The sequence below is a fragment of the Astatotilapia calliptera genome, chromosome 1, assembly GCF_964374335.1.
Source record: "Astatotilapia calliptera chromosome 1, fAstCal68.1, whole genome shotgun sequence".
Lineage (NCBI taxonomy): Eukaryota > Metazoa > Chordata > Actinopteri > Cichliformes > Cichlidae > Astatotilapia > Astatotilapia calliptera.
Window position 1 is genome coordinate 16,321,758 of NC_137422.1, and position 27,496 is coordinate 16,349,253.

The window sequence follows — 27,496 nt, forward strand, 5'->3', positions numbered from 1 at the left end:
GTTTTGAGATCCCTTCTCAGATGCCTTAACGCCCACTCACATTTTAGTCATTTGATTTCAGTAAGTCACATGATAGGGTGGGGGCAAGGTCTCACAGTAGGTTCACCCGAAACCTTGGCTGATAGTGACCCATTATAACACCCATTATAACACCACATCCTACCTTAGTGTTGTTGCCTATCATGTCCACTTACTACCACAATGTACACATCTTATTCTAGCAATGTATAATTAATGAAGTGGCCAGTGAGCGTATGCAGATATAAATGTAATTTTAAGTATGACTTTATATCCAATAATTTTGGGGTTGGTGAACACAACCATGGGAGAAGGAATAGGTGGAGTTCCTTACACCGTTCCTGGACAGTGCTGAGTTAACTGTGTGTATGTGTGTCCACATACAAACCTCTACAAACCTCAGAGTAATACTGGAGACACACAGCAAGCATGCATCAGCTGTTCCTGGATGCAACCGACTACTGCTGTTACAGGTTTGATGAAAGGGACTCAGACTCAGCCATATACTAATCAACCATGCAGTAAAACCACATGATGAAGAAAAGTGGCCTCTTCATAAGGCCTATGATGTTCAAGCTGTGGGCAGTACTTTGTGGGAATATTAATAAGGTCTCAGTGGGTCCGATATGACATTTTGTAAGAAATAAGATACGAGGTGGCAGCAAAATTAGTTTGAACAAGAAGGATCATCTCCAGCAGATTTCTTACATTAAATTAATTGGTACTGCATTACATGTTTTTGGAATTTTTATGTCTGAAAATAAAAATCATGTATTATCTAAATAAGTGCAAACCATTTAAAAATATTTTTAAAGATGACATTTGATACTAAATCATTGCACAGCCCATTGATCAGAAAATGCTTTTAATTACTAATAATTATTGCTTTTTCTTATACTTTTTAAGATAGGAATGATATGTAAGTCCTTCATTAATAATCTTCAGGCTATATAGAAGAACAAATGTCAAGAAAATAGTCTGTATTGTAAAATTACCTAACAGATAAATCACTTACATTAGTTTGTGTTAGATTCGTTGGCTGCACATCCATAATGTCAATCTCCCATTCCACCACATCCCAAAGGTGCTCTACTGGACTGAGATCTGATGACTGTGAAGGCCATTTGCCTGCCATGTGATTGGCTGATCCACAGCCACTTTATTAAGTTCACCCAATCGGTTCAATGACTTGCAGTAATGAGTCACTGAATCAGTTGGGTGTTGAGTGTGGAACGTAGAGCAGCTTTATTTTTTGAGCAGTAAGGGTATTCCATATCATTTAAGTGGTGCTCGACCATTAACTTGTTCATGCTTTATCCTTTTCTGCTTAAGGCTCAGGTGAAACCTCTACTCTTTTTCACGAATTTGAGGCATGATCTCATTCGGCTAAATTGTCTAAAAGTCCAGTAAACAAAGCAAACGGGGGGAAAAACACATACATGTGTATTTTGGATGTTGCTTCCCTGACTACTCTGAAATAAAACATGTTATGAAAAAAATCTTAAAATCACTGATGCATAGTTATTATAAATTTCCAGGATAAACAAAATCACTTAAGGAGTTATGCAAGAAGAATTTGCCTGAATAGCTTGGTGGACACATAATGTGCAGGCTTAAACCTAATTTATTTTTCAGGCACAGAGACACTCTCTGTAGACATGGAAAATGTGAGTGTTTCTGAATGCTGATATCTATTTGTTTTCTTGTGTATTTAAACTACTGTATAACATTTGTTAATTAACAAACGGAAAAAAGACTTATGGAAACCACCACCACTTTGATTATCTCTGAAACCTAGGGCCAGTGGTGCCATCTAATTGAAACCACAAGATGGCAGTATATGCACACTGAAAAGTTAAAGAACGGCCAACTCTCCGTGCAGACGTTGTAACAACATTTAAAGCTGCTTTCAATGTGAAACATAGAAATGGTCTGCTCCACTAACAAAGCTTCATGGTGAGGATAAATTTACCCTTATTAGGTCTGAGCCCCTGTGTCATTGTGATAGTTGTGAAGTTCTCAAATTCTATGCAGTATTCAGCACTGGTTCTTTGCATCCCTATAACCTCTGACTTTGATATGAGATTTAATTTGTGTCAATTGTCATTCTTTGTTGAAAATATCTTAAACATTTACAAATATAAATATATTTCTACCTAAATCACCTTTTTACTGATAATCCTTGAAGCTGTTTATCACAATCAGACGTGTTAATATGAACTCTACCTTTAAAAAAAAAGCAAATACAAGAAAAAGCAATGTCAATGTAGAATTGAAATGCTCACACTATTAAAGTATGTAATTCAATCAAAAAGCACAAAAAAACAAACCCATTCAGTCAGATTTGCTGTGTGTGGTATGATGATTTAAACAGATCAGCTGCGTTATCAGTGCAAGGAAAATTCAAAATTTATATTATTTGGCATTTGGGGCTTTTGATTATATATCCCTGTGGCTATTCTTTGACCAACTTGGAAGACTCGATCTCTCATTGTCTGAGAGGATTAGCGAGGCATAATGCCACAAGGCTTGTGTTTGGCTAGATGAAGAGTGTTAACACATTGCTGGCAGTCATGCAGACAGCCCTCCAGGGATTGAAGGAATAAAGGTCTTTCAAGATAACAAGATTTCAAGAGCTTGAATTGAAAGAAGGTCCAATTTAATTTCATAGCTGAAGGTTTCATTTAATGGTGACGTCTGACTCCACTTTTAGCCTTGGAAAAACAAAAAACAAAAAAATTCTGAAAATTATAATGTGCATACCAAATATGTTTCTTCTAAATCACATGCCGGTGTATCTCTGGATTTATGCGATCTACCTATGAGTGTGAATTTGGTCCGGCACACTGCATGATTGCAGACTAACAAAATAATAATTAGAGCATAATTGTACTGAATCACTGCTCAAGTTGGCCAAGACTAATGCTTGAAATATAAAGGCTGAGCTGTACTGTATCTTTGTGTTCTTATTTTTCTGATTTTGATGTCTGTGAGACATGCTTTCTGAGAACAACATCAATCAAACTGCAACAGTCAGGAGGTTAAGCCTGTCTAATTGTCATGTGACTCCACTTCTATGGATTTGCAGAGGATGAGCATGGTCCTAGCAGTCTGGAGGCAGGAACACAGACAGAGGGAAAGGTTAATACCACTTGTGGCTTTTTATCCTATTGCCATCATTTGGTTATGTAACACAATTGTCCTCAAGGGTACGAGTTCCACACGCATAACTACTGAATAACAACATGAGGTATACAGCAGTTTACAGTTGGCATCCACCAGGAGCAATCTTTAATATCCTGCAGTTTACTGTCAATAGTCTGAACTATTACTGTTTTCTATAATTTATGAGTTTCACTAACAGGGGGCACAAAAAACTTTTAATGCTTCATGTTGAGGAACTCTCCCTGATACTGTATGTGTTCAGGGATCAAACTGTAGGTTTGAGGAGAGCACTTGAGAAGCGTGCAGAAGTTTCTGGTAGTTGCATCACGTTACCGTGTTGCTGTTTGCATCATACAAGATGTTTGGGATTGAACAGTGGGTTTAGCTTGCTTTTACAGTGGAAATCAAAGAGACAAACAAGCAACAATATAAAACACCCTCATTTTACTGTGATCATCGACTTCTGACTGAACTTTATTCCATGATAGATAAACAATTTCTTGAATCCTGGACATCCTACATCATAGGATGTGGAAAAATGTGGACGATTATTACTTTTTTTTTATTGCTAATGTTTTCCTTAGCTATGAGGGTTCGCCACAGAAACTCCATCAGCTCTGCCTGCATACTACCCTGTCTCTAACATCCTCCTCTGTCACACCAAATCTCAGCATGTTATCTTTTACTACATCCATGAATCTTCTCTTTGGTCTTTTCCTCCTGCCTCGCAGCTCCAGCTTCAGCATCATTTGTCCAGTGCATCCAGTATCCATTCTCTGCAAGTCTAAACTATCTCAGCTTTTCCTCTCTGTCTCCAAAGCACTCAACCTGAGATGTCCCTCTGATACACTAATTTCTAATCCTCTAATTAGGTCATTTAAACTAGACCATACATCACTAAAATAAAGCCTGGGTTTGGCCAACTAAATAAAAAAAGGCAGTTGTAGCCTACTAAACTGATTTAAAGACCTTTATTTTATTCTATTTATATGTGTGCATTTATACTGAGTTATTTTACCCATTTAATTAAGAAATTATATTTAAGCAACCTGTCATTATCGCCTGTCACTTTCTGTTTAATATTTCTATAAGAGAAAAACTGTCACTTGGCAAACTGAATTAAATCTAATATATCTATCTAATACAGAGAGAAAAGCTTGGATGCAAGTAAGACCTACACACAAAACCTATCGCACAGGAGATACTGGCTGAATAAAACGAACAACCCTAAAACTGAAGTAGGATTGACTGACACTTCAGGCAGCCAATCAACTCCCTCTAAACTATGACTCGAGTCACCGTTTGCGGTTCCGTGATTGCTATTGGTTGGATTAAACATGGGAAGCTGACGTAAGCATTGCGCGGGTCTGTCAAAAAAAGTATCTTAATTTTACCCACCTAACGCTTCTGCTGAAACTCGTAATGACTGTATGGCTTTCAGTTAATGTTCGGGTGAATTTTGTAAGTCTCCGGGAAAATTGTTACGTTTAAGGCGCATTTTTTTAGTTAACGGAAAGTAGAGCATTACGTGACAGTCAATAAATTGGATTAGCGCTAAGTCAAGTCACCGGTGAATGATAGTATTGTAAACCTGGCTAGCTAGCTAAACGGACAGGTGAGACTGAGCACTAAACATTAAAAACGCTTAGTGGACCTAGTGTTGTTATGTGCTAAGCATTTTCCTTTGTGTGGTCCTCTAGCTCTTCTGTCGTCTGCTAACGTTGCATGCAATAAAAGGTTTAGGTCTTCAGTAGCTGTCAGCTGGTGTAGAAGTCATTGGGTCATCATGGAGAGTTACAGTCAGCGGTTTGAATCCACCACCGGACGGGACAGTAAATCTCAAAAGAAGAAGGGCTCCACTTCGTCATACACCGATGACGGAGACCGCAAACCAAAATTTGTAAGTATGAAAAGACTAAAACGAGCTTTGGTTTTACTCTAACGGTATGATACAGAAAGCATTTGATAAACGCTGCAAATAGATGGTCACTCAGTGTGTTATGCTTTCCCTATGATACAACCAGCCACAGAGAAGGACATTGATGTGGACAGAACAGTACACGGGTAGATGGCCCTCCATATAAAGAATGTAGCAGACACCTTGGATCGGTATTTTCTATTACTTTCAGAACGACCAGTTTGGATAGACAAACAACCACGGTTAGACCTCGTGGTGAAGATGTGTCATGCCTTCGTAATGTGCTTGCATGTCTGGGGAGGCTGAGAGAAACGAACAGTTAACAAAGCACAGGAGGCTACACAAGTAATGTTTTATATGGTAGAATTTCTTCGACAGCCATAACCTTGAGTGTTTGTTGACTTTGCATGTAGGAAATCAAAAGGTTAAAATTAGCACAGGGTTTAACTGACACTAATCCATGCATTCCCTCCTACAAACAAGGCAGCATTTAGTCTCTTTGGTATTTGTCGGTTGTTGTTCTTCAGCTAGTCTAGCTGTGTAAACAAAATCATGTTTTTTTTGTTTGTTTACACAGCTAGACTAGCAATTAAAAAAAACAACAACAACCCCAAACCCTTTTCATTTTCTGATAGGAGACTTGCTTGTGACACAGATCTCTTTAAAGCATGCTCAACCTGTGCTTGAGAGTGTTACTCCAAGTCAAGTTCCTGTGGCCACTGTTCAGAGACTCCAGTGGAAAATGAAGCAAAATTTAGTCTTTCTCAAATGGTTTCTGTCCACTCCCACTGATGACCTGTTCGTTTAACATCTGACAATGCAATCCATAATAGGAATTCGGATTCACCTTCTTTGATTAGTGTACAGTGCTGGATGAAAGTTACGTTTGAAGCATAAACATGTTTATCTACAGTGTATAAGAATTAAAACCTGATAAATTAACTCATTGATTTAATATTTGAGAAATATGTTGCAAACACATTACCAGAGTCTCTGGTAACTTGAGATGGTCATTGTTATCTGGTCACTTTATATAAAACTGTAGCTAATTCTGATTGGCATGCTACGGTAACATTTAATGTCTATTCATTCAGCATAAATGCAGGAAACCTATTAAAGTGAATTTTAAATGGTGTTAAAGAAATAAATCATGGAGTATCTACAATGTTTCTATCCGTCCTCCAAATCCTTTACTAGACATATTTGATGTAGTCAGGCTATGCTACTTCTTTATATTTTTATTACTAACATAATTTAATCTAGTTTTGTTATATATTATTTCTTGATATCTTTAGACAAGTGGATAGAAATTGAGTTTCAGTGGTTCGAAATATGCCATAAAAACTTGAGTCTGAGCCTGCCTGTTTAAAGGTGACTGTAGTACTTTGAATCCATCTGCAGGACCTTGCTGAATCTGTGATCTCATGGATATGTAGGTGGGAAAGCAAGAGGACAAAGCCTGTTCTTTTTCCCCAGCCAGGTTTCTTTTAGATTGCTTGATCCAAGACAAAGATGTTGGAAGCCTTGGTCTGCATTCAGTCTAAAATGACTGCACCAGCCAGATGGGACCAAGAACTCTCAGCAAATCTTCCTTCCATCAACCAGAGGTGTTTGGCGTAAACAAAGATGTCCAGTCAAGTGTTGGACACCTTTCTGAGATTAATTTAGAAGGCTTTTATTTTATTGGCTAGTCTGCTAAAAAATGTTAAGACAACTTTATAATTTCTGTTTAAGCCAAACTCTTTGTTCCATAAGTAACTTTGCTCATTGAAAATGTGCAGCATATAGCATAGTAAAATCTCAGTGGACTTCATCTCACATGGAATGAGGCCTTTTGATGTCTTTGCTGTGACTCCGCTCAGGTGGTAATTTTTAGAAGAGTGTTTCAGTGCCTAATTTGTAAGTTAGGAGGATCTGCAACACAGGGAGGGTGCAGTTCCGGCATGATCCGACACAAAGTAATCCCTGAGTGTTAGTGTCTGTCTGGATGAGAGACACCAAGTTGCTTTCACAGGATCTTTAAATTAGGAGTGCCTGCCTCTTCTTTTAAAGAGGAAATACCAAAGAAGCGAGGTTTTCTTCAGTTGATAGAGTTAACTACATGTTAGTGAATTTTTCGATGACATCCAGTTTCAATAGAGGCAGTATCACAAAGCCTAAGGAATGAGTTGTTGCTGTGGAAACAAAAGTCATCTTAAAGCCAACGCCTGCTTTACTAGGATCTCCAACATTTTTTGAATGCCTCATGGTAAGGGGAGCAATGTATACCACCCCCATCTATATATAACACCCCAAACATGCTGGTTTTATTCTTGATTCACCTTCTTGTCAGAATAACATCTGGATTTCTTGAGATTTCTCCATCTTTGTGTATTTAAAAAAAAAAAAAAAAAAGAGTATTGAAAAACTGCAGCTTGCATTAGTGGGCTTTCTTTTACAGCTTCTCGTGACCTTTGCTTTTGCCTCTTGAAAGCAGAGGTCACCACCATCTCCTCTGCCACAGCTGTAATGCAGGATGTTAGTTTTCTTAATGAGTTAACTGAAATGTTTGTCTGCTGGTAAATGTGCTATATCCATAGTGCGTACTCTCCCAAAGATTGTTCAAAAAGCACTTTATATCTGGTGGAAACATGTCAGATCAGTGTGTTAATGTAGTTGTGAGATGCCTTTTTGCCCTTTTTTTTTCTTTTCCCCAAATGGACTAACTGAAGGACTGGAATTGCTGTGGCCATAATGAATTTTACTTTATCAGTAATTACCGTGTTTGGCAAGTTCTTCTTTCATCACAAAAATGTCCTTTATATAGTTTTTAATTGGTAGTTATTTTGTTGTGTGGCTTTTTGGCCAGTTCCTATCATATTCCAGCAGAGGTAGAACTAAAATGATAAAGTCATTACCGTTGTTATTTAATTAAATTGGAAAATAATATTTTTGAGAAAGACCTCATAGATGACTACATGTAACATGTGTTAAGGAAATCGGTTTTGTGTAGCTGAAAGAAAAAACAACAACAGTATATTGAATTTTTAAATAGTTAAATATCTGTTTTGGAATAGGTCTTAAAATTTGTATTGGTCAGGCTCCATGTAGCAGTTAATTTGTGATAGAAATGTTGTTTTATATGGTGACCATGTAAAAACTTGATAACAACAAAAAAGTCCTGCCAAAATTAATAACCCACACACATGCAAATATTCTAACACTGGCAAATGGTAAACAGTTTTGCCTAGAGGCAACTTTGTCAAAAATGTCATGTTTGGTACTTGGTGATGCAAGTTTCTGGGACATGTGCTATAATAAATAAATAAATTTATTTAAATCAGCTGTATATCTGGCACACCATGGACATTTGGGAAGGAAAACACATAGTCAGGCCAGTTCTATTAAAGGCAGCGAGTCTTTGCTGATTTAATTGACAGAAGAAATAAGTGCATCTTTCTGATATTTTTGGATCATTCATTAAATGGTAAATGGCCTGTATTTGTATAGTGCTTTACTTAGTCCCTAAGGACCCCAAAGCGCTTTACGCTACATTCATTCACCCATTCACACACTGGTGATGGCAAGCTACATTGTAGCCACAGCTGCCCACAGCTGCCACTGACAGAGGCGAGGGTGCCGGACACTGGCGCTGCCAGGCCCTCTGACCACCACCAGTAGCCAACGGTTGAAGTGTCTTGCTCAAGGACACAACAGTTAAACAACATTAAACAGAAACTTCTATTATGTGCATGAGTATGCAGACCTCCCTGCCAGTTGTTGGACTGGTGTTGATGTTTTGCAGAGTCGTACAGTCCACTCCATTTAAAGAAGCATTTTTTAAAAAATTGAATGTGAATGTAAAACGCCATTGTAACTCTTTGAATGTCAAAATAAGTGTAACAGAGTAGGGACAAATCAATACAGACATTTCACTGTCTCTATTCTTTTTAGATTATGCTGTATGCTGCAAAGAATGGGGCACAAATGTTTAACTGAAATGAAGCAAATTCTTGAAGCCTGAATGTAAAAATGTGCTCCAGAAGTGTTTGTTAGAATATTTGGTGCTTTTGCTTTGTGTATCCTGATTTGTTTCTTTTTGCTCCCCACTTATAGCACTTACCCTTTAGAAACATCACAGATGATGTGGTAAGCTTTGACAAACTGATATGCTTCTGTGTGTGCTTTGTGTCATCGATCTCTGCAACATCTAACGTCACCTTACTTGAGGTCACTGCTTCTGCTTATTTTGAGCATCATTAACAAAACCAAAACAGTCAGGCATTGGAGCCATTAACATCATAGGACAGACTTCTTGTTTGTAGTTTGTTTCATATTACTAGCATTGCATTCTAGTTTATTAATAACTGTTTTTTTTATTCTGCTTGACTACTAACCATTTAAATGTGCTCATAATCATCTAAACTTGACTCCAAGTCTGGAGTATTTTTTTCTATTTTTAATTGTGCTTTCTTTCTTTCTACAGCTGGACAGATTCGCCAGTATTCGGATTCCCGGTAGTAAAAAGGAGCGCCCACCCTTGACACAATCTAAGCACAATGCAAACGACTGGTCCAGTTCTTCATCCTCCACCTCACATCATTTTGAGGAACTATCGTCAAAGATAAACTCAGAAAAGGAGATCTTGGCTCTTTTTGAAAAGATGATGGTGTGTTCTTACTTTTTGTACAACATTTTCACATTTCATTAAAAAAAAAGTGCTACCAGGGACTAAGTGATAAAGATATTCAAAAAGACAAATAATCAATTTAACACAAGTGATGATATTTTTCAAACTTTCATTTTAGTTCAGTAATTTTATGATCATGGCCACAAAGCAGCTGATATTTGGTTGCTGACGCTAGAAACAGTGCAGAATGCTAATGTCTTCCAGAGTCAGTTATGCATTCAAAAACAACATCAAATTTTGGCCACGGTAATGTTGTAGTTTTTTTTTCTCTTTTCTTTTTTAGGAAGACATGAACTTGAATGAGGACAAAAAGACTCCTTTGAGAGAAAAAGACCTCAACACAAAGAAAGAAATGGTCATTCAGTATATATCAACTGCCTCTAAAACTGTAAGTTTTTAAATATTTAAAATATTTCACCTATTTTGAGTTTAAATTAACTGACATTTTATATTTATGTGGTTGAATGTTTGCATTGAAACGTGTTGCTGATGCTTTTAATTAGCAGTGTCTAGCAGCCTGAAGAAGTTTGAGTTTCATACTTTCTAACTTTTTTGAGTGGAAGGTAACTGGTTGAGTTTTGGTTTGTGAGGTACCATCCACACGTGTTTTGGTAAACATCACTTTTTCTGTGCGTTTTGGCCTTTTTGGAGTTTGAAGTCACAGAAAATGAAGCTTTTGAAACTGTTTCTGTATCAAATTTGAACTTGGAAAATGACTGTGTCACGCAACATCACATGTGCGTGCATTTATCTCCTTTTTAAACAGAAGACTATGACCCATGATATTGTTTATAGACCTTTGATTGGCCAGCTTTTCTGCAGTTAGAGGTATATGACCAACACTTTTGACAGCATGTGACATATATTTTTTGCATTTTTATGTGGATGGAAATCTTTTAAGAACAAAAGTGGAAAATCCCGCTTTAAATGGTGCGGGTGAATGTAGCTTGAATTTTAGGGCTAAATATTAGAATACTTGTTCACTGGTTTTCAGTTTTCGGCACCTGTTTAATTGTGTTCTTTAAATGTAGAAGGATATACTTGCCTTGAGTACTCAGCATCTCTCTCACTCACAGCAGTTATCATGACACTTAAGTTAACATTGTTGTTGTGAACAAACAACAAAATGAAATGTATTTATTTATTTTTTTTATACCACTTAAGACCAAAAATACATTGTCAAAAATCTTTGAAGAGAAGTGCAACGTCTCGCTTTCCACATAGGCACGCACTCTGTTGAGTGAGCAGCAGAGGTGAATTAGCTCTTTGCATATCTGCATTATTCTTGTTGTGTTTTTGTTTTTTGGCCCAGACATGGAGGTGGATTCATTTTATTTTATGATTATAGCAAACATTTACTGCAGGTAATAAAGAGTGACTGGGAAATAGGAAAACAAGTTATTTCTGTGACAGTCATATTATTGTTGATGGATCACAGTATGTAGCATACAGTATGAGGTACAGGATATTAAAGAATATAAATATTTTAAGCTTCCACAAGTCATTGTAAAGCATCGATATATCATTTTTCTTACATGAAAAGGCTAAAAAAAGAACTTCCTGGTATCCAGACATTGTACTTGTCTTTTGCACTTCTTAAAAGTTAATGTATTAGCTGAAGAAATGGGTAGGGGGGGAAAAAAAAACAAATAATTGACATTGTGAACAGTAAGGCCTATTCGTATTTGATAGCTACAGATTTCTGGTTAAGTTGCCATCATGTGTTGCAAAGAAGTATGAAATAAGTCCAAGTCCAAATTTCTTACATCCAAGTAAGAAATTTATTATATTTGTTATAACCAGACATCCCTTCAAGTTTGCCTTAGGCTGTCTATCCTTGTCTCTAGTTACCATGGTGACTGGCCTGCATTTGTTACCTTTCATACCTGCATGGTAAAAAAATGTGGGCACCAACCAAAAAACAGTGAAATTAATTTCTTTAAGAGAGCAGATTTATAATACTCTGCATTTAAGAAGTGGTTCATTATGTGTTTTTGGAGAGAAGTTCTGAGAAAAAGGTCAACATTTCTGAGGAAATGTGGTGTCACTGAGTTTAAAACACTAAGCAAGGTGAAGTATATATCAACAAAAATGTTTTTACTTTTTACACAAAGGAACTTGAAGTTTTCTTGTTTTGCTTTTGCTTGTTTAAGGTGCCATCAAAATAACAACAACAATGTGACCTTCTCAGTCATGTTGCTGTTTTGCCAATTGACCTTTAATTTTTAAACCGATGTATGCCACTTCCTTTTTTAGTCTGTGAATTTGGAGATGGCCTTGGAGAGAAACAATTTCCTTGTATGTTGTCACAAAAAATAATTGCTGACCTTTGACATTGTGTTTTGATTTATGTGCAATGCCCCTGCTGTGCAGGAAATTGAGTTTTGCCTTGCCTTAAATTGCTTTCAAAGAATCTTCAAAAATATGACTCCTCGATCAACTGAAGCTGAGCATGGGGAAAATTTATGTTAAGACCTGTCAAATGGTCAGAATCTGTGTAAAAGGGTTTATCCAAAATCCATGTGTATTGTTTCTAATTTGAAAATATAGCACATGGTTTAGCACAGCGGTCCCCAACCCCTGGGCCTCGGACCGGTACCGGTCCGTGAGTCGTTTGGTACCGGGCCGTGAGAATTGAAATGTATGGTTTTCAGGGTTTTTATCGGTTTTCAGCGTTATTTTGTTATGACTTTTATCGTTAACTCGGTTTTCCTGGGTCTTTTCACGTATGTTATGAATAAATCTTTTTTTCGGTACCGGTACTGGTTTTATTTTGTTGTATTTATCCGCGTCACCTTAAAGGCCGGTCCGTGAAAATATTGTTGGGCATAAACCGGTCCGTGGCGCAAAAAAGGTTGGGGACCGCTGATTTAGCACACAAAAGTCTACTGCATGCAGGCGGGGGCTAGAATTGACCTACTAATGGGTCCATGTGCAGTAGGGCTTTGCCATATTGTATTCCTAGAAGTTGTGAGTCATGGTTTGTCTGAGAGCATGTTAGCATGTCCGTCTCTGCTAACAACTTAATACCGTTAACAAAAATAAGCAGCTAGTCAACAACCTTCAGTAAAGAGCAATGCAAACACTTTGCAAATTTTAAAACAATTGTGCTAAAGGTAGAAACAACACAAATTTGTTTCACCATTTTATATTGGCAACTGGTGCAACCCTAAAGTAAACAAATTACTCAACCAAGAACTGATGCTTCCGCTCGCTAGTTGCACTCCTTAATGACAGGGAGTGCCAAGCTTGGGTGGAAATTATTATTATTGTTGTTGTTGCACAGTGGTAAAGCAAGATATTAAGCAGCTGGTTAGAAAACTTGACCCAAAATAACACAAACACCCCAGGTCGAAACTCTTTTTCAGTTTTCTTATCTGACAGTATTGTGAAGTTCCTACAGAGTTACATGAATAATTTGCCGTTACTGTAGTGTTAAATTAAAGTTTTAAGCAGTCATGCTATACGTGTACGCTACTTGGGCTGCACTATGTTAGTGCTTACATTTGCTTTTTTACTATGTCATTTGATATAATGCTGTGTGCCACTAATATTGCACTACGATGCTTCTGCTGCTGGAAAGTTGTTTCAGTAGATTAACACTTTGATTTAGATTGTGTCTCATCAGTGACAGTAGCTCATTGGCAAAGGTGGATAGAAAATGCTGTTCATTTACTTGAATTAATAAATGTTGCTACCCGCTATCTTTTTTCCTTTCGTCTGAAATATGATTATTGCAAATTTTCTTGAAATATTGTGATATAATTTTGAAGCTATACCACCTACCCATGCAAAGTGTGAAAATTCCAGGGAATTTGTTATATCTTAAATAGTTTAATAAATCGCACTGCTGTTCAAGGTGAAGTGGTCAGAGTATTACTACCATGGAGTGAATGTGTACAGAAAGTATATGCAGATCTTATCAGGCTGTTTTAATAATGACGTGTAAAGATAAATGAGTTTAGCTCCAAAATTTTGTGCATAGTCTCACTCCCATCTGTAGTGCATATTTAATATGACATCTTAGGCTTTTGTGTAAAAGTTTTGTAAATGAATGGTTCATTAACATTTTCAGACCTTACCTGTGCTTCTACATTAAAGGAAGGGTATGTTATTACGCTTTTTCATTTTTTTTAATAAACTGGTCTGGTCTCACTTCAAGATCAAATTGAAGTATGTGGCCTTTTAACTAAAATGTCTTTGACACCCGTGGTCTATTGTATGTTAATACAATGCTCGCATAAATGGTACATTATGAGTGCACATCATCTTTCTCCTGTACACACTAGCTTTGGGTCAAGTCTCTTTGAAATTCAGGGGGGTGTCTTCCAAAATGTATTTTCTGTGAAGGTTTCAAGAGTGGAGTACATCCCTGACCAACCTTAGAACTCTAATCAGGCAGTATTAAAAAAACACTAAACAGTGACTCACTGGTCCATTTTGGCTATAACCTCAGTTGAAATGATTATTAAAAGAAAATCATGCATTAAGCTCCAAGTGCACATTTTAACATATGAAGCTTTTAATGCATCTGGAGTCTATCCATGTTATGTGGATGGACTTGCTGTCACTGGGCAAACAGGGTGCCACGAATGTTCCTTTGATAAGAAACACCAGAAGGACCCGGGCCTGTTTCTACCAAGAGCAGCAATCATACTTTCCTCTTGCTGCTGAAAGCCCAAGAGATCCTGAAAAACAAACCGCCTAGTCATCATCATTTCTCACCAGGATGGGAGAGGCAGTTGATCATTGGGCTTGAAGAGGAAAAGAGAGGGAGGCAGACACTTTCTGTATCCTTGATGGTCTGTTGTGCAGCCAGGCAGTGGTTTGTTTTTGTGAAATTGCCACCACCATTCGACTTAACTCAGCACCGAGCAAGAGACATACAAAGTGGGAGTTGGACTAAGCTGATGATGCTTGCAATCAAGAACCAATTTGTAAGCGGAGCAGAAATGACATGTTTTAGCCGTGGTAACAACACTGGAGGGTTCTGATGTTGTGCGAGTGATAGTTTCATAGGACTGCTATCTGAAATGAGTGGAGTGCTTTGATGTGTTTTGTGGTGATGAGCATGAGCCATGTTGTGAAGTCCAATTGAACATGGAACACATGCCAAATAAAATGTTTTCCCGGAGTTCAATCAGGACAACAAGCTACTCAACAATCAGTATCACATGAGCTAAAGCTATACTTTTCTGGCTGCCATTTCAAAAGCTTGTACACCTTTGACTTTTCTATATATGTAACAAGCTTCTATTTATTGGGCTATAAGACTGTTTGCTGCTATACGATACATTCTTTGAATAAAAATGACAGGTTTTATCACTGAAGTTTTGAAAAGTAAATATATTTGTATTGTTTTTCAGATTAGAGGCCTTTCTGTATATATTTCTATAGAGTAGGGCTTTATAGAAGAGGTGTGAGGTGAGAAACAGACTGGATATATTTCTTTTTTCATTTTTCATTTTTTTTTTTTGCCAGCCTGTTCGGGATTAGGGATTATATATTCCTTCAGATAGTGATAGATGGTGATATCTGAGGTCTTTGATCAATCAAGAACATTACAAAAAGTAAGTTTAGCTTCAAGTCTTTACCACCCACCCACACAAAAGCAGTAGTAAGTCTTACTCAGTAGTAACCCTAGTGTCTTGTCAGGGAATGAAAAGGAAATTCTTGGTATAGCTACCCCCCCCCCCCCAGGTTCATGCATTCTAAATATATAAAGTTAATAATTAAGGTCTTTTTCAGTAATTTTGCTTGTTGTGTTGTTGATAGTTTTGAAATTTTATACATTTTAAAACATTTCCATTCAGAAATACCTTAGACTAGAAATGTGTATGGACATGTAAGGTGTGTATGTGTGTGTATAAAGTGGGAACTTTTTAGAGGTACATTAAAATGAGCAAGCATGGGAATAAAGCTAAGTGCTTTAGGATTGGTCAAAAGTCAGGAAAAACTGGGCAATTTAAACAAAAACAAACAAACTTTTTATTTTTACTTGGCAGAATTTGCAAGGCTGTATTTGAGAGATTTCTTCTTCCTTTCTTTTCATTTTACAGGGCAACTTGAGAAGCAGCCATCAGATTTCTCCCCAGGAATTCCTTAGTGAGCTGAAGTCAGGGGTCATGGATGAACGTCTGTTTTCCTGTCTAGACTCACTGCGAGTGTCCCTTACCAGCAACCCCGTCAGGTATGGTACAAGATTCTGACACTAAAAGTGGACTTGCCCTCTTTAGGTTTAATTCCCCTCTCTTGTCGCTGGTAGTTTATTATTTGACAGTACACTATACGGGGACACCAGACTATATACCTTTCTTTATGTAGTATTTCTGTCTCTTATTTTCTCCTCTGTAAGTTCTATTACTTCACATTTAGTTCATATTAATCTAATCATGTTTTTGTGTTTTTTTTTTTTTGTTTTGTTTTTTTTTTTTTTTTTTTTTGGCGTGCAAGTTTAAGTGTTTTGCTGTCATAATGGCAGGTGTCAGTTATAAAATGTCCAGTCAGTATTGTTGCTAACACACTGACATGTTGTGATGGTTGATGCTTTATTGCATCTTTGAAGCGCTAAAAGCAAACAAACAACTAAGACCAGCTCAATACTGACCTGTCATGTGTCACTCCTGTCTGGTTGCACGCCAGCATCTTGTAGAAAGTTGCCTGCTTGCATTATAAGTATTACTGCCCTCAGCTACCTAAACTGTTTGTGGAAAAAGTAAACAAAAAAAAAACAAGATTTCTTGAAGGTTTAGGTGCCACACATTAGGTTTGATCAGGTTATTTAACCAGTGTCTGTCTTCTCATATTTTTGAGTATTCTCATTCCATATTTATAGTAATCAGATAAATACTAAGATGAACTCTATTTATATATGTTTTGGGAAAATAAATGTGTATTAAATGCAAAAACATTTGTTGGAAGGTTGCTGCCAGAAGGTGCTTAATTACTTCAGTTTATTTAGTTACTGTTGCAATGAGAGGGCTCTTTCACTCTCATTTCTCTTTCACAGGCATTTTCTGTGACAATGACATTTTTAGCAGTCTTTCTTAATCTTGTCCTCTAGACCATGCACCATATTTTGAACTGAAGCAGTAGCATCAGCATCATTCAGTGTTCAGTTTGTGTTCATATTTACATCTTATATTGGTAATAATATTTTTTTTAGTTTCATGTTAACTTTGAGCATAGTTTTCTCTATTTGTAAGGTTAATCTGATGGCAGAAATGAGTCTTACAGCCTAGCAATCAATACTGCCTTTTAGCAGTTTTTGTTTTGTTAAAGAAGAGTGATTAAACTGTAAATTTTGTATCAATATTGATCTAGGTGACTATAATAAATGTGGGTATGTCTGTGAAGGTTCTCAGTCATCCAGGTCATCGTAGTCTAAGGAGCTTGGAAAGAAAAGTGTGTGGGTAATGTAGCTATGGTGTAACTTATGTGCCAGTCACAATGCTAATGTGGCTCTATGACTAAACCTCACTTCAAAACTGTGTTAGACTGCACTGATAGGTACTTTATGTACTCTGTAATGATGTTAAAACTTTGATTCCAACGATCGGACACTGCTTTGTGGTTTGAATGGTCAGCACAGATACTGAATGAAGTCACCACTCATGATGACAGACTGTCAGTCTTTTGTAAAATAACACCGTCTGGTTTCATCAGAACTCTACCTAAGCTGAAAACATTGGTTTGGATGTTGATCAGTGGGTTTTTTTCCTTCCCCCTCTGCACTGAAGCAAACAGCTTACACATTTTCATAATATAAGGGTTATCTTACTAGTATAGGTTATAAGACTTTTATGCTTCCTGATCATTCTCGCTGTGCTAGAGCATGCAAGCTGAGTTAATTTGGTACTAATTTGGCACTTTTACAGTCTCACAGTGTGATTCTCGACTCCTTTACTGTATCCACCGCAGCCCCCCCCCCCCCCCCTCCTTTTTTTTTTTTTTTTTTTTAAAAAAAAGGAAGGCCACAGTGCTAGACCACAGGACCAGCAAAGCTACAAAATGCAATTGTATTAAATGGATTTGATAAATGGATCTGACAAACAAGTGGAAATTGGTTTTTCATTTTTTATTAAAACTGACCTTCAGGTTTAAGTGCTCAGTTTTTTTTTTGTTTTTTTTTTCTCAGTTTAGCTATATAGTAAAGTTTAGCAACAATGTGAAAAGAAACCTTGAATGCTCTTCCTGTCATATACAACTACCCATGAACAACATGTCAAAATATGCAAACTGATTATACACATAAAAATAGTTATGCAAAGTAAGAAAAGCAAGGCTGAGATGGTTTGCACACGTACAGAGAAACAATCGTGGATATATTGGATAAAGGATGTTGAAGATGGAGCTGCCAGGGCCACAGAGAGTGTTGGATGTAGTGAAGGAGGACATGCAGATGGTTGATATGACAGAGGAGGATACTAGGGATAGAATGAGATGTGGGCAGATGGTTTGCAGTGGAGACACCTAAAGGTAAGAATGCCTTACCTGTGTCATTAGTTAATTGTACTTCCATATGCAGCAGCTTAATGGTTTTTATTGAGGTTGTAGTTTGCAGTGGTTTTAAAACAGACTGTATTTTAGGGACTGGTAATTCAATGTTTAGCTCATCCTCATTTATAATCTATGTTGCATTTATTTATGATCTATGTTTTAGGAGTACTGTATTCTTAGTTGTCAGTGAGAACAATGTCATTCATTGCCCACTCTGTGAAATGACCCCTTTTTGTATTGCAGATGTTCCACATTGCTGCAATTTTAGCCTCCGCCTTCTGTCCCTAGAGAGCCCTCCTGTAGTCAGTTAACGTGCTATGAACAGGACATTTTAAAGTTAATTTTTTATATCTGGTTCATAACCGCCTAAGCAGAGTGCAACACTGTGCTGCACTGCCTGGGAACCTTGTAGCCATTCTCCTGAGACTGCGTTAGAAGTCAAGCTACCTTAGCTGTGAAGTTAGCCAGATAAGGTGCCTCATTTTTCTCTTTGATTTATGACTGTTTTTGTTTCCCACAGAGAGGGATGATTAATTTGTTTTCTTTTTTCAATGCTTTTTCCCTTATTCCTTTTTCATGTCTTTCTGGAAATGATACCCCTCAGTTAAATATTGCTGTGCTTCTTTTGCATCTGATAATGGTGTGCTGTGATTACAGTAAGGCTGTAATCAGTGAGCGTTAATAAATCCTCAGTGCTACGTGTAAATATCAAATAGAAAATGGAAAAATCACACTTGGAGAGCTGCTACTCAAGAAAAAATAGAGCGAACTGATCAGTAGGTCCCAGCTTTTTCAGAGGTTTTAGAGTTCACCTCTGCAATTAAATCTTCCATAAAATTCAAAATTATAATTTTGTAATAATATAATTATCATTATTATTCAGATAAACACGTGGAGCTCATTTTTATTGCTCGTGATTGTATATTTAAAAAAAAAAATCAAAGCAAATGATGTAGCTCTTTTTTTTTTAAAGTCAGAAACATAGCTGTATTTTGGCACCAATGTATGCGAACCTACATACACTACATGGACAAAAGTACCGGACCCTATGCCTTTTTAAATTCGGGTGTTTTCAGTCCTGTTGCCACAGGTGATAAAATCAAGCAACTAGCCATGCAGTCTGCCTTTACAAACATTTGTGAAAGAATGGTTCATTCTAAAGAGCTGACTGAATTAGTGTGAGACTGTAATAAGATTCCATTATTGCAGTGGAAGTATTTGAGAACAACAGAAGCTCCATCACGAAATGGCAGACCACATAAAGGTACATAGTGGGTCGCTAAGTGCCGAGGGGTATAAAAAGTCACCATCACTCGGTGATTGCAGAGATCTGGACCTTTTCTGACATTAACATAAGCACAAACACTGCAGTGAGAGCTTCATGGTGTGGGTTTCCATGGCTGGACAGCTCCTGTAGGTGAAATATGTAGGGAGCCGTCTTCCGGTTGTTATATGGCATGTGTTACATTTAGCACAATACATACCGGCTGAATTGGATTTGGCACGTTGGAGTGCAGGTATCTGTTGACAAGGGAGATGCAAACCAGGGGTCCGTTCTTCGTACCTCGCTTACTACATCCAAGATCAAATAATCGCGCTAACTTTGAGCTCGCTATTCCGGTTCTTCGAACACACCTGTTGTTGACGATTAGTATAGCTGGATGAAGTAATGTGAGCTAACTGGGTGGCTTAACAGGGGCTACGCATCGATAGTAGAAACATTGATCGGCAACCCTTTGGTCAGCGAAAATGTCGAAGGAGCGCGCTCGGTATTTTTCGGCAGCAGAGGAAGAACCCTTGATTGAGGGATTTCAGGAGTTTCAGAGTTTAATTAAAACGCAAGGGAACACTGCAAAGGCTGCAAAAGCAAGGACAGAGGGCTGGCAGAAAGTTGCTGACAAATTAAACTCGTAAGTAATTTAATAATAATAATAATAATAATAATGGAGTGGATTTATATAGCGCTTTTCAAGGCACCCAAAGCGCTTTACAATGCCACTATTCAGTCACTCTCACATTCACACACTGGTGGAGGCAAGCTACAGTTGTAGCCACAGCTGCCCTGGGGCAGACTGGCAGAAGCCAGGCTGCCATATCACGCCATCGGCCCCTCTGGCCAACACCAGTAGGCGGTAGGGTAAATTTATTATATTATATTACATTATATCCTCTTTCACATTAGAGCCACGACAGGACCCACTAGAACATGGGAACAAGTAAAAGTGAAATATAAGAATATTCTACAGAATGGTAATATTTATCACTTATATTGCTTTTAGTCTCTTGAAAAGAGACCCTGAAATAATCTGTTTGTTTATAACAGCAACCAAGAAAAGGGCAGAGCAAAAAAAGACAGGTGGTGGTCCTGCACCCCCTCGTCAACAAGTTGGTTAAGTAAATAATACCCTCACGGGAATATCGATATCTCTCAATGAGCACACTATCGCGCTGAGCTAAAGGATCCTGTCTGTCCCGCAATATACGCTGAATTCTGAAAACTCTCCTTATCAATCTTGCACCTTCCGCAATGGGTTGCTCACGTATACGGACAGGATATGGCTGCGACAGACTTCCCAAATCCCCCTTCGCTTTTATAGCCGTGGTCTCTCATCTTGATTACACGAAGTAATTTGCAATTACTACTCTGAAATATGAATTACATCTGTAATAATCAAATACATGTAATAGAATGATTAATAGTACATTTCCCTTTTTTTAGGAAATGACCTGTATGTATCTGTGTGAAATCAATAAAAGGATCAGGTGCTGCATTATCTTTAGTTACATTGATAATATTTATTTATGGTGAAACAGTGGAAAAATATCGCTGTTGCTTTCGTATAAATGACGCGGACATACCTGCGTGGCCGCGAGCTAATCTTGTTTACATAAAGTAAACCTGCTCCCGAGCAGGTTTACGCTTACGGATATGTTGCTATGACAGCAAGTCCCGGATGAGCTTCGGAGAACCGAACGATCCAAGATCAGGCGAAATCGTCAACAATCAAATCCAGCTAACTTACTTAGCGAGGTACGAAGAACGGACCCCAGAGCTTTGGAAATCCACCAAAAATGTTTGAAACACTTGGGCTCTACATGCCTTGTACTTAGGGAAAACGTATTCTTCCCATCCCCACAATACATATTTGTGTATTTGGAACACAAATGAGTATTTTCACAGTATCGAAATATTGTGGCATTATATCTTAGATGTAGATAACTATGCCCCATGTGTGTCATTATGAATTACTAATAACATAAAATGTTACCAGGTATGTGTCTTCACTAAGAAAGAAAAAGTTTCTCCTTTCTTTTTTTAGATAATTTTTGCACAGCACTTCTCCAAACACATTCAGGCAGAGAGTGTGATTGAAGTTTTCTCATTTGGGATGTGGGAGGGTGCCAGATGTTAGGAACCAATGAAACCCAAGTGCTGCCAGAGAATGCTAGATGAGCAGACAGAACAGAATATAAAATACTTTAATCATTTTAGAGTCTAGGCAGACAGCATGTGGAGTACAAAACAAGAATCTGTCTGTGACATAACATGCGTGCACTCACACACATATACATAGATAGATATATCATATATTTCTATCTCTATCTCTCTATCTCTCTATCTCTCTATCTCTATCTCTCTCTCTCTCTCTCTCTCTCTCTCTCTCTATATATATATATATATATATATCTATATATCTATATATCTATATATATATATATATATCTATATATATATCTATATATCTATATATATATATATATATATATCTATATATCTATATATATATCTATATATCTATATATATATATATATATATCTATATATCTATATCTATATCTATATATATATATCTATATATCTATATCTATATCTATATATATATATATATATATATATATATCTATCTATCTCATTGGACTGAATTTCTGGCAAAGTGATTGTGGTGTTGGAAAAGAGGTCATGGGAGCCAGTGTATTCACAAAATGATGTAAGAAATGCTCGTTCCTTTTTTTTCTTTTTTTTTTTTTTGAGTGGTCCTGTAGCTCGTAGCTGATCTCCAGAACAGAAAAGAAACACTTTTGCCAGTTAAAGTCAGAGATGGTGGAGTAACCACGAGATGCGAACCTTTATTGTTCCGTGAGCTACCTGCTGAATAATACTGAGGATGGCAACAATGGTAACTGAACCAGCAAGAGGAAATCCAGACCTTGTTAGCGAAGTCTGAACTTGTCCATGAGTAAACTGACAACAGATTGGGTCAGTCTCTGAAAAATAAAACAACAAAACCCAAAACACTGAGCGCCTGTTAACATGCCTTTAATGTGACTTTAAAGACTACGAGTTTTGATCTGTGAATGCATGATTTAACAGACATGTTTAATAAAAAATGCAGTCTGTCCAGCTTTATTTGCTGTATCCAAACTTTCCCTGACCTTCAGTTAGGACACACAGTCATGCTCATACATAAACTTTTGCATCGGCCCGGTTGTTCTTGCTCTTAATAAGACTTCTTCAGGCGTTTTGGAAAGCTATTCCATTTTCTTTTTCAGGCCTCTGAGATCTTCAGAATGTCTAAAAGCTAAAAACATCAAACAGCCTTTGAAAGCTGACTTACCACCAGTATCCATTTTTCACTTATGTCTCCACAAATGTCTTTCATATTTGTTTCAGGAAAGCCTCACAGTGCAGGTATCCTGGTTTCCTCTGTAATTCCTGCTTGAGATCATCTGATTGTTCTTCTTTGCTCTCTGCCTGAACTGTTGATGATGAAAAACTTGCATACAGTTGCCACTGGGCTATGAATTTCAATAAAGCTCTTATTAAGACCTCTATAACCAAAATCCTACAGTACTGACTGGGTAGGGACCAATGTAGAATATAAGTCTTGTTTTCCTCTCTGAAACTTGAGAGCATTTTTTCTGATCTACCTTGGCAGCAGTCTTTTTTTTTTTTTAAATCTACATCTGTAAAGCCATCACTGTTTTTGTCAGCCTCTTTCCATCTAACCCTGACACGCTCTCATAGTAGTAAATGATGGTACAAGGCTATGTTTTAGTGCACTCACTCTATATATAATATATACAAGTGGAGATGTATGCAGAAAATGTCTGTATATGGCATGAAGTTGGGAATTAAAAGCCCCTATTATTTTGTTTTTGTTTACCTTTTTTAAAACACTGCAGAAGTCATGCTGGGAATCAGACAGCTGGTCTCCCCCCCCCCCCCTTCTTTCTCCTGTCAGGCTATTCATTGTGATGTAGCCATAGTATTGTGCAAACAATTAGAAGAGGATTCTGCTTCTTTTGATGCATTTGTGCCTCCATATTTTGAGGAATTGTAAAAAAAAACAAACAACCCAAAACCGCCCAAACAGATGGGCTTCCTGTTAATAGATTTAGCTAAGGTGTTTGTTATAAGCTCAGTTATTAATGTAGAAACTGGAATGGGGTTTACCTGTCATATTTTTGTGACAGGTGTAGATTACATTGAATAAATCAAAACAAACAAATGAAAAACAATAACTAATCTCCCATCTGTTTGGATTAACATTAAAATTGGTTATTTATTACAAAATGCCATTTATCAGTGTTCTTCAGAGACACAATAGTAGATGGAAGAAAAATGTAATCATACACACAACCTGCTTCTTTTCAAGATAAAGCATTTAGATAACAGCTTCCCGTTTTATCCTGCCACCTTGAGAATTTATGTACATATGATGCTGGAAGGCACAGAGTGTGGTGATTAGAGCAACAACTGTGAATGCTAATGTTCAGAGATGGAATTCAGGTTCAGACAAGAGGGAGGGGCAGTCTACAATTTAGCTCATGCCTCTGGTTCAATGGTATTCATTCTTAAAGCTGGAGTACCTTGGTTTGCAAGTACTGGTAACCCGAGTGTGGAGAAGGAGACTACAGAAGGTGTTTGGATCTGGGGAGACCAAAAGCCTGGGCCAGTATTCAGCCTCTTTACAATTCTTCATCTTCTTTCAGCCGCACCCTTTAGGGTACTCAACAGTGGATTATCTGCCTTAATCTCACCCTCTCCTTAGCGTCCTCCTCTGTCACACCAGTCCTCTGCATGTCCTCCTTAACTACATGCATGAAGCTTTTCTGTGGTCTCTCATCTTTCATCCTGCCTGGCAGCTCCTCATTTAGCATCCTTTGTACAATCTATCAACTATCCCTACTTTGCACATGCCCAAACCAGCTCAGCCTTGCCTCTCTCATGTACTCATTTCTAATCATATCAATCCTGGTCACTGGTCAGCTCTGTCACCTCCACTTTGGCCTCCTCCCTTTTTGTTATGGCCACCGTCTCCAAGCCATACGTCATAGCAGGCCACTACCATCTTGTAAACCTTCCCTTTTACTCTTGCTGCCTTCCTTCTGTCACAAAGACAGCCCTGACTCTTCACTTCTCCTTTATCTCTTTGCTTTGGATGGTTGACCTCAGGTATTTAAACTCATCTACCTTCACTTTCTCACCTCCTGGTACCCCCAGTGTTACATCCGCCTCTCTCTCATGCTGTTAACCAGGTAAACACCACATTAAGCAACATAATACTTCTTAATAACACTGTTCTGTCTTATTTATATGAAACAAAACTATTACTGATATCTGATTCCAAACAGCTCTGTTGTAGAATAAAGGTAGAATATGTTCATTCATGTGAATCTCTTTGTAGAGTCACTCTTCATCACACTTTTTTTTAAAGAATAGCTCCTTGAGTTCAGTGGTTGGAAAGAATTTGCCCTTTAGAAGGAAAATAAATCTATATTATACGTTGGTCCTAAGCTTTCAATATTACTCTGTAATCACAGGCAGCATTCTATTGGATCAAAGGTACGTTCTCCATAAGATGTGTCTAAAATCAGCTTTCACATAAAGAGCAGCAAGAAAATGTTTTTATTCCGTGAAGTTTTTTTTGCATTAATTTGATAGTCGGCTAAATTGGAGAAAATAAATCCAATACGGGTGTTAAAGGAAGAAAGCGCTTAGATAGCAATCAATATAGAACCTAAAATAATGAACAGTTTCTTCATTGTCTTTGCTGGTTTTACAGTCACGTTCTTGTGTCATGTGCATTTGTGTTAGCAGTGTTACCATCTGCCTTTTGTCTTTATAGGGTCAGATCCACATTATTGTTCCAGTAGAGTTATGTTATACTCTTCTGCCACAGTCTACATAAGACCAAGGCATTTGGGTATTGCGCATTAATGAAATTGAATGAATTTAATGATTAACTGATTAGTATTTCCGGTGCAGACCAGATTTAATTGCTAATCATATATGTGCCTAATAAGATACATGCACTCTTATACAGAAGGCTGACATGGAAATGAAGAAAAGTGGGGAAGGGGGCATGGAAAAAAGTTTCTCAGTAAAGTTTTCCTCCATCGGAGATGCTAAAGTCTGCTGTGGTATTGATTCTGAAAATCTGCTGAAGAGAGAGAAGAAGATTTTCTCTCATTTGGTGTTTTTTCTCATGATTGGAGAAAGCACTGTGTGACATGTCAGTCCTAAATCTCCTGTTTGGGTAGAAAACATTTTCACACATGAACGTTGGACAATGGTGGGACAATCAATCACACTGTCTGCCTTTACTCACTTCTAGCCGAATGTATAAAAGTCACTGGATCCACTCTGTGGGTTTCAATGGGCCAGGCTTTCCCTTAATTTTGTGTTTATAGCTTTTACTGTGTTCATGTATTTCAGACACAGCAGAGGATAACAGTGTATGCATGTGCAACCTTTTTATTTAATTATTTTTTACAGTATCTTGTTTACCTCTACTGCCTTTCTCTTCAACACAAAGTACTGAGTTCTGTTTTTCTGCCTGGTGGATGAGAATGAAATTGTTGTCAGTTGTCAGTCTGGGACTATTGTGATATCGATTTCATGTTTGTTATTTCAGCTGGGTGCAAAACTTTGGGCATGAAGGTCTTGGACTGCTGCTAGACATTTTGGAGAGGTTGCTATTCAAGAAACAGTAAGTTTATGCATTCATGTTCAAACTCGTTCCGGTCTCAATAATTATTTAATTCTTTTAAGTGTTTAATAGCAAACAATAACCTATTGCTGTCTTGTTTCAATAGCCAAGAGAAAATTGACAAAAAGAACCAACATAAAGTTATCCAGTGTCTCAAAGCCTTCATGAACAACAAGGTATTGACAATAGCTTATTTTATTTCATTTTATTATTTCACTTATTTTGTTTGATGGATATTTGCTGGGTATAAAAAGTCTGTTTTTGTAGATCAGGTTTCTTTAAATTAATCTAATTCATATATTATGATTCTACACTGACACTATAGTTTTTGAAACATGGCCTTTTAAGCTGTAATGTTCATATCACAAAAATAGTTTATATGAACTTAAAAATGCTTAAAAATACAAAAGACTGACAGGGGTGTAAAATTGGAAGAGGTCATTGGCTGTCTAACTTTGCTACTTTTGGAGCTCTTTGCTCTGCACTCATGAGTCAGCCACACCCATCTTAGATCTTTACCTCAATTTTTACCTCAGCTCTACCCCTAAAGAATAAAGTTACGTTGAAACCAAGCACACCATTGTTTTTCTTGTGACATTACCAATAAGTTTGATGTGTCACATGGCCCTCTTCCTATTGAAAAAACAAAAGTTGTATCCAAGATGGCCGACTTCTAAATGGCCACCATGGTCACCACCCATCTTGAGGAGTTTACCCTCATAAATACTAATATGCCACAAACAGGACTGTAATATCACCAACCATTCCCATTTTATTACGGTGTATCCATATAAATGGCCCACCCTGTATGTCCCAGGCCAAAGCTATTTAAAATGTTTACTTCTCAAGTACTAATAATTCATAATGCTTCAGCTGTTTTTCTTAATAGTTTATCAGTAGCTGCAGAGAGGATAAGAACCCTCCCAGCAACTTTCCATGTAGAGCTAAAACCCTATGGAGAAAGATATGCAGTGTAAAATGTGCTGCAAGTTCTGATATAATCCTGCTTCTCAATAAGTGCCAGGCGCCAACAAAAACCCATAGGCCTCTGTGTTAGCCCAGACCTTTCTGCGGCTAAAGAGGTGTCTTGGGATGTGGGGTAACCACAATGCCAAGAAGACAGGTGTTCTCTGCCAGCTGTCGCTACAGCCTTTTCTTCTTCTGCCTTTGTCTGATTTTTCTGTCTTCTGTCACCAGTGGCATAATAATGTAATACTAAAAGTTACCACACTG

At 37.5% G+C, this 27,496-nt stretch overlaps 1 protein-coding gene across 1 annotated transcript in view; it reads left to right on the forward strand.

Moving 5' to 3' along the window:
* The first annotated feature begins 4,524 nt into the window (after positions 1 to 4,524).
* Positions 4,525 to 27,496, forward strand: part of LOC113020887 (protein diaphanous homolog 3) — a 166,908-nt gene continuing 143,936 nt past the window's right edge. Inside the window, exons 1-8 of the mRNA XM_080290482.1 lie at positions 4,525 to 4,798; positions 4,884 to 5,083; positions 9,197 to 9,229; positions 9,567 to 9,749; positions 10,054 to 10,158; positions 15,830 to 15,960; positions 26,189 to 26,263; positions 26,370 to 26,439. Coding sequence (XP_080146608.1) covers positions 4,970 to 5,083; positions 9,197 to 9,229; positions 9,567 to 9,749; positions 10,054 to 10,158; positions 15,830 to 15,960; positions 26,189 to 26,263; positions 26,370 to 26,439 — 711 coding nt within the window. The 5' untranslated portion in view covers positions 4,525 to 4,798; positions 4,884 to 4,969. The remainder of the gene's footprint in view (positions 4,799 to 4,883; positions 5,084 to 9,196; positions 9,230 to 9,566; positions 9,750 to 10,053; positions 10,159 to 15,829; positions 15,961 to 26,188; positions 26,264 to 26,369; positions 26,440 to 27,496) is intronic.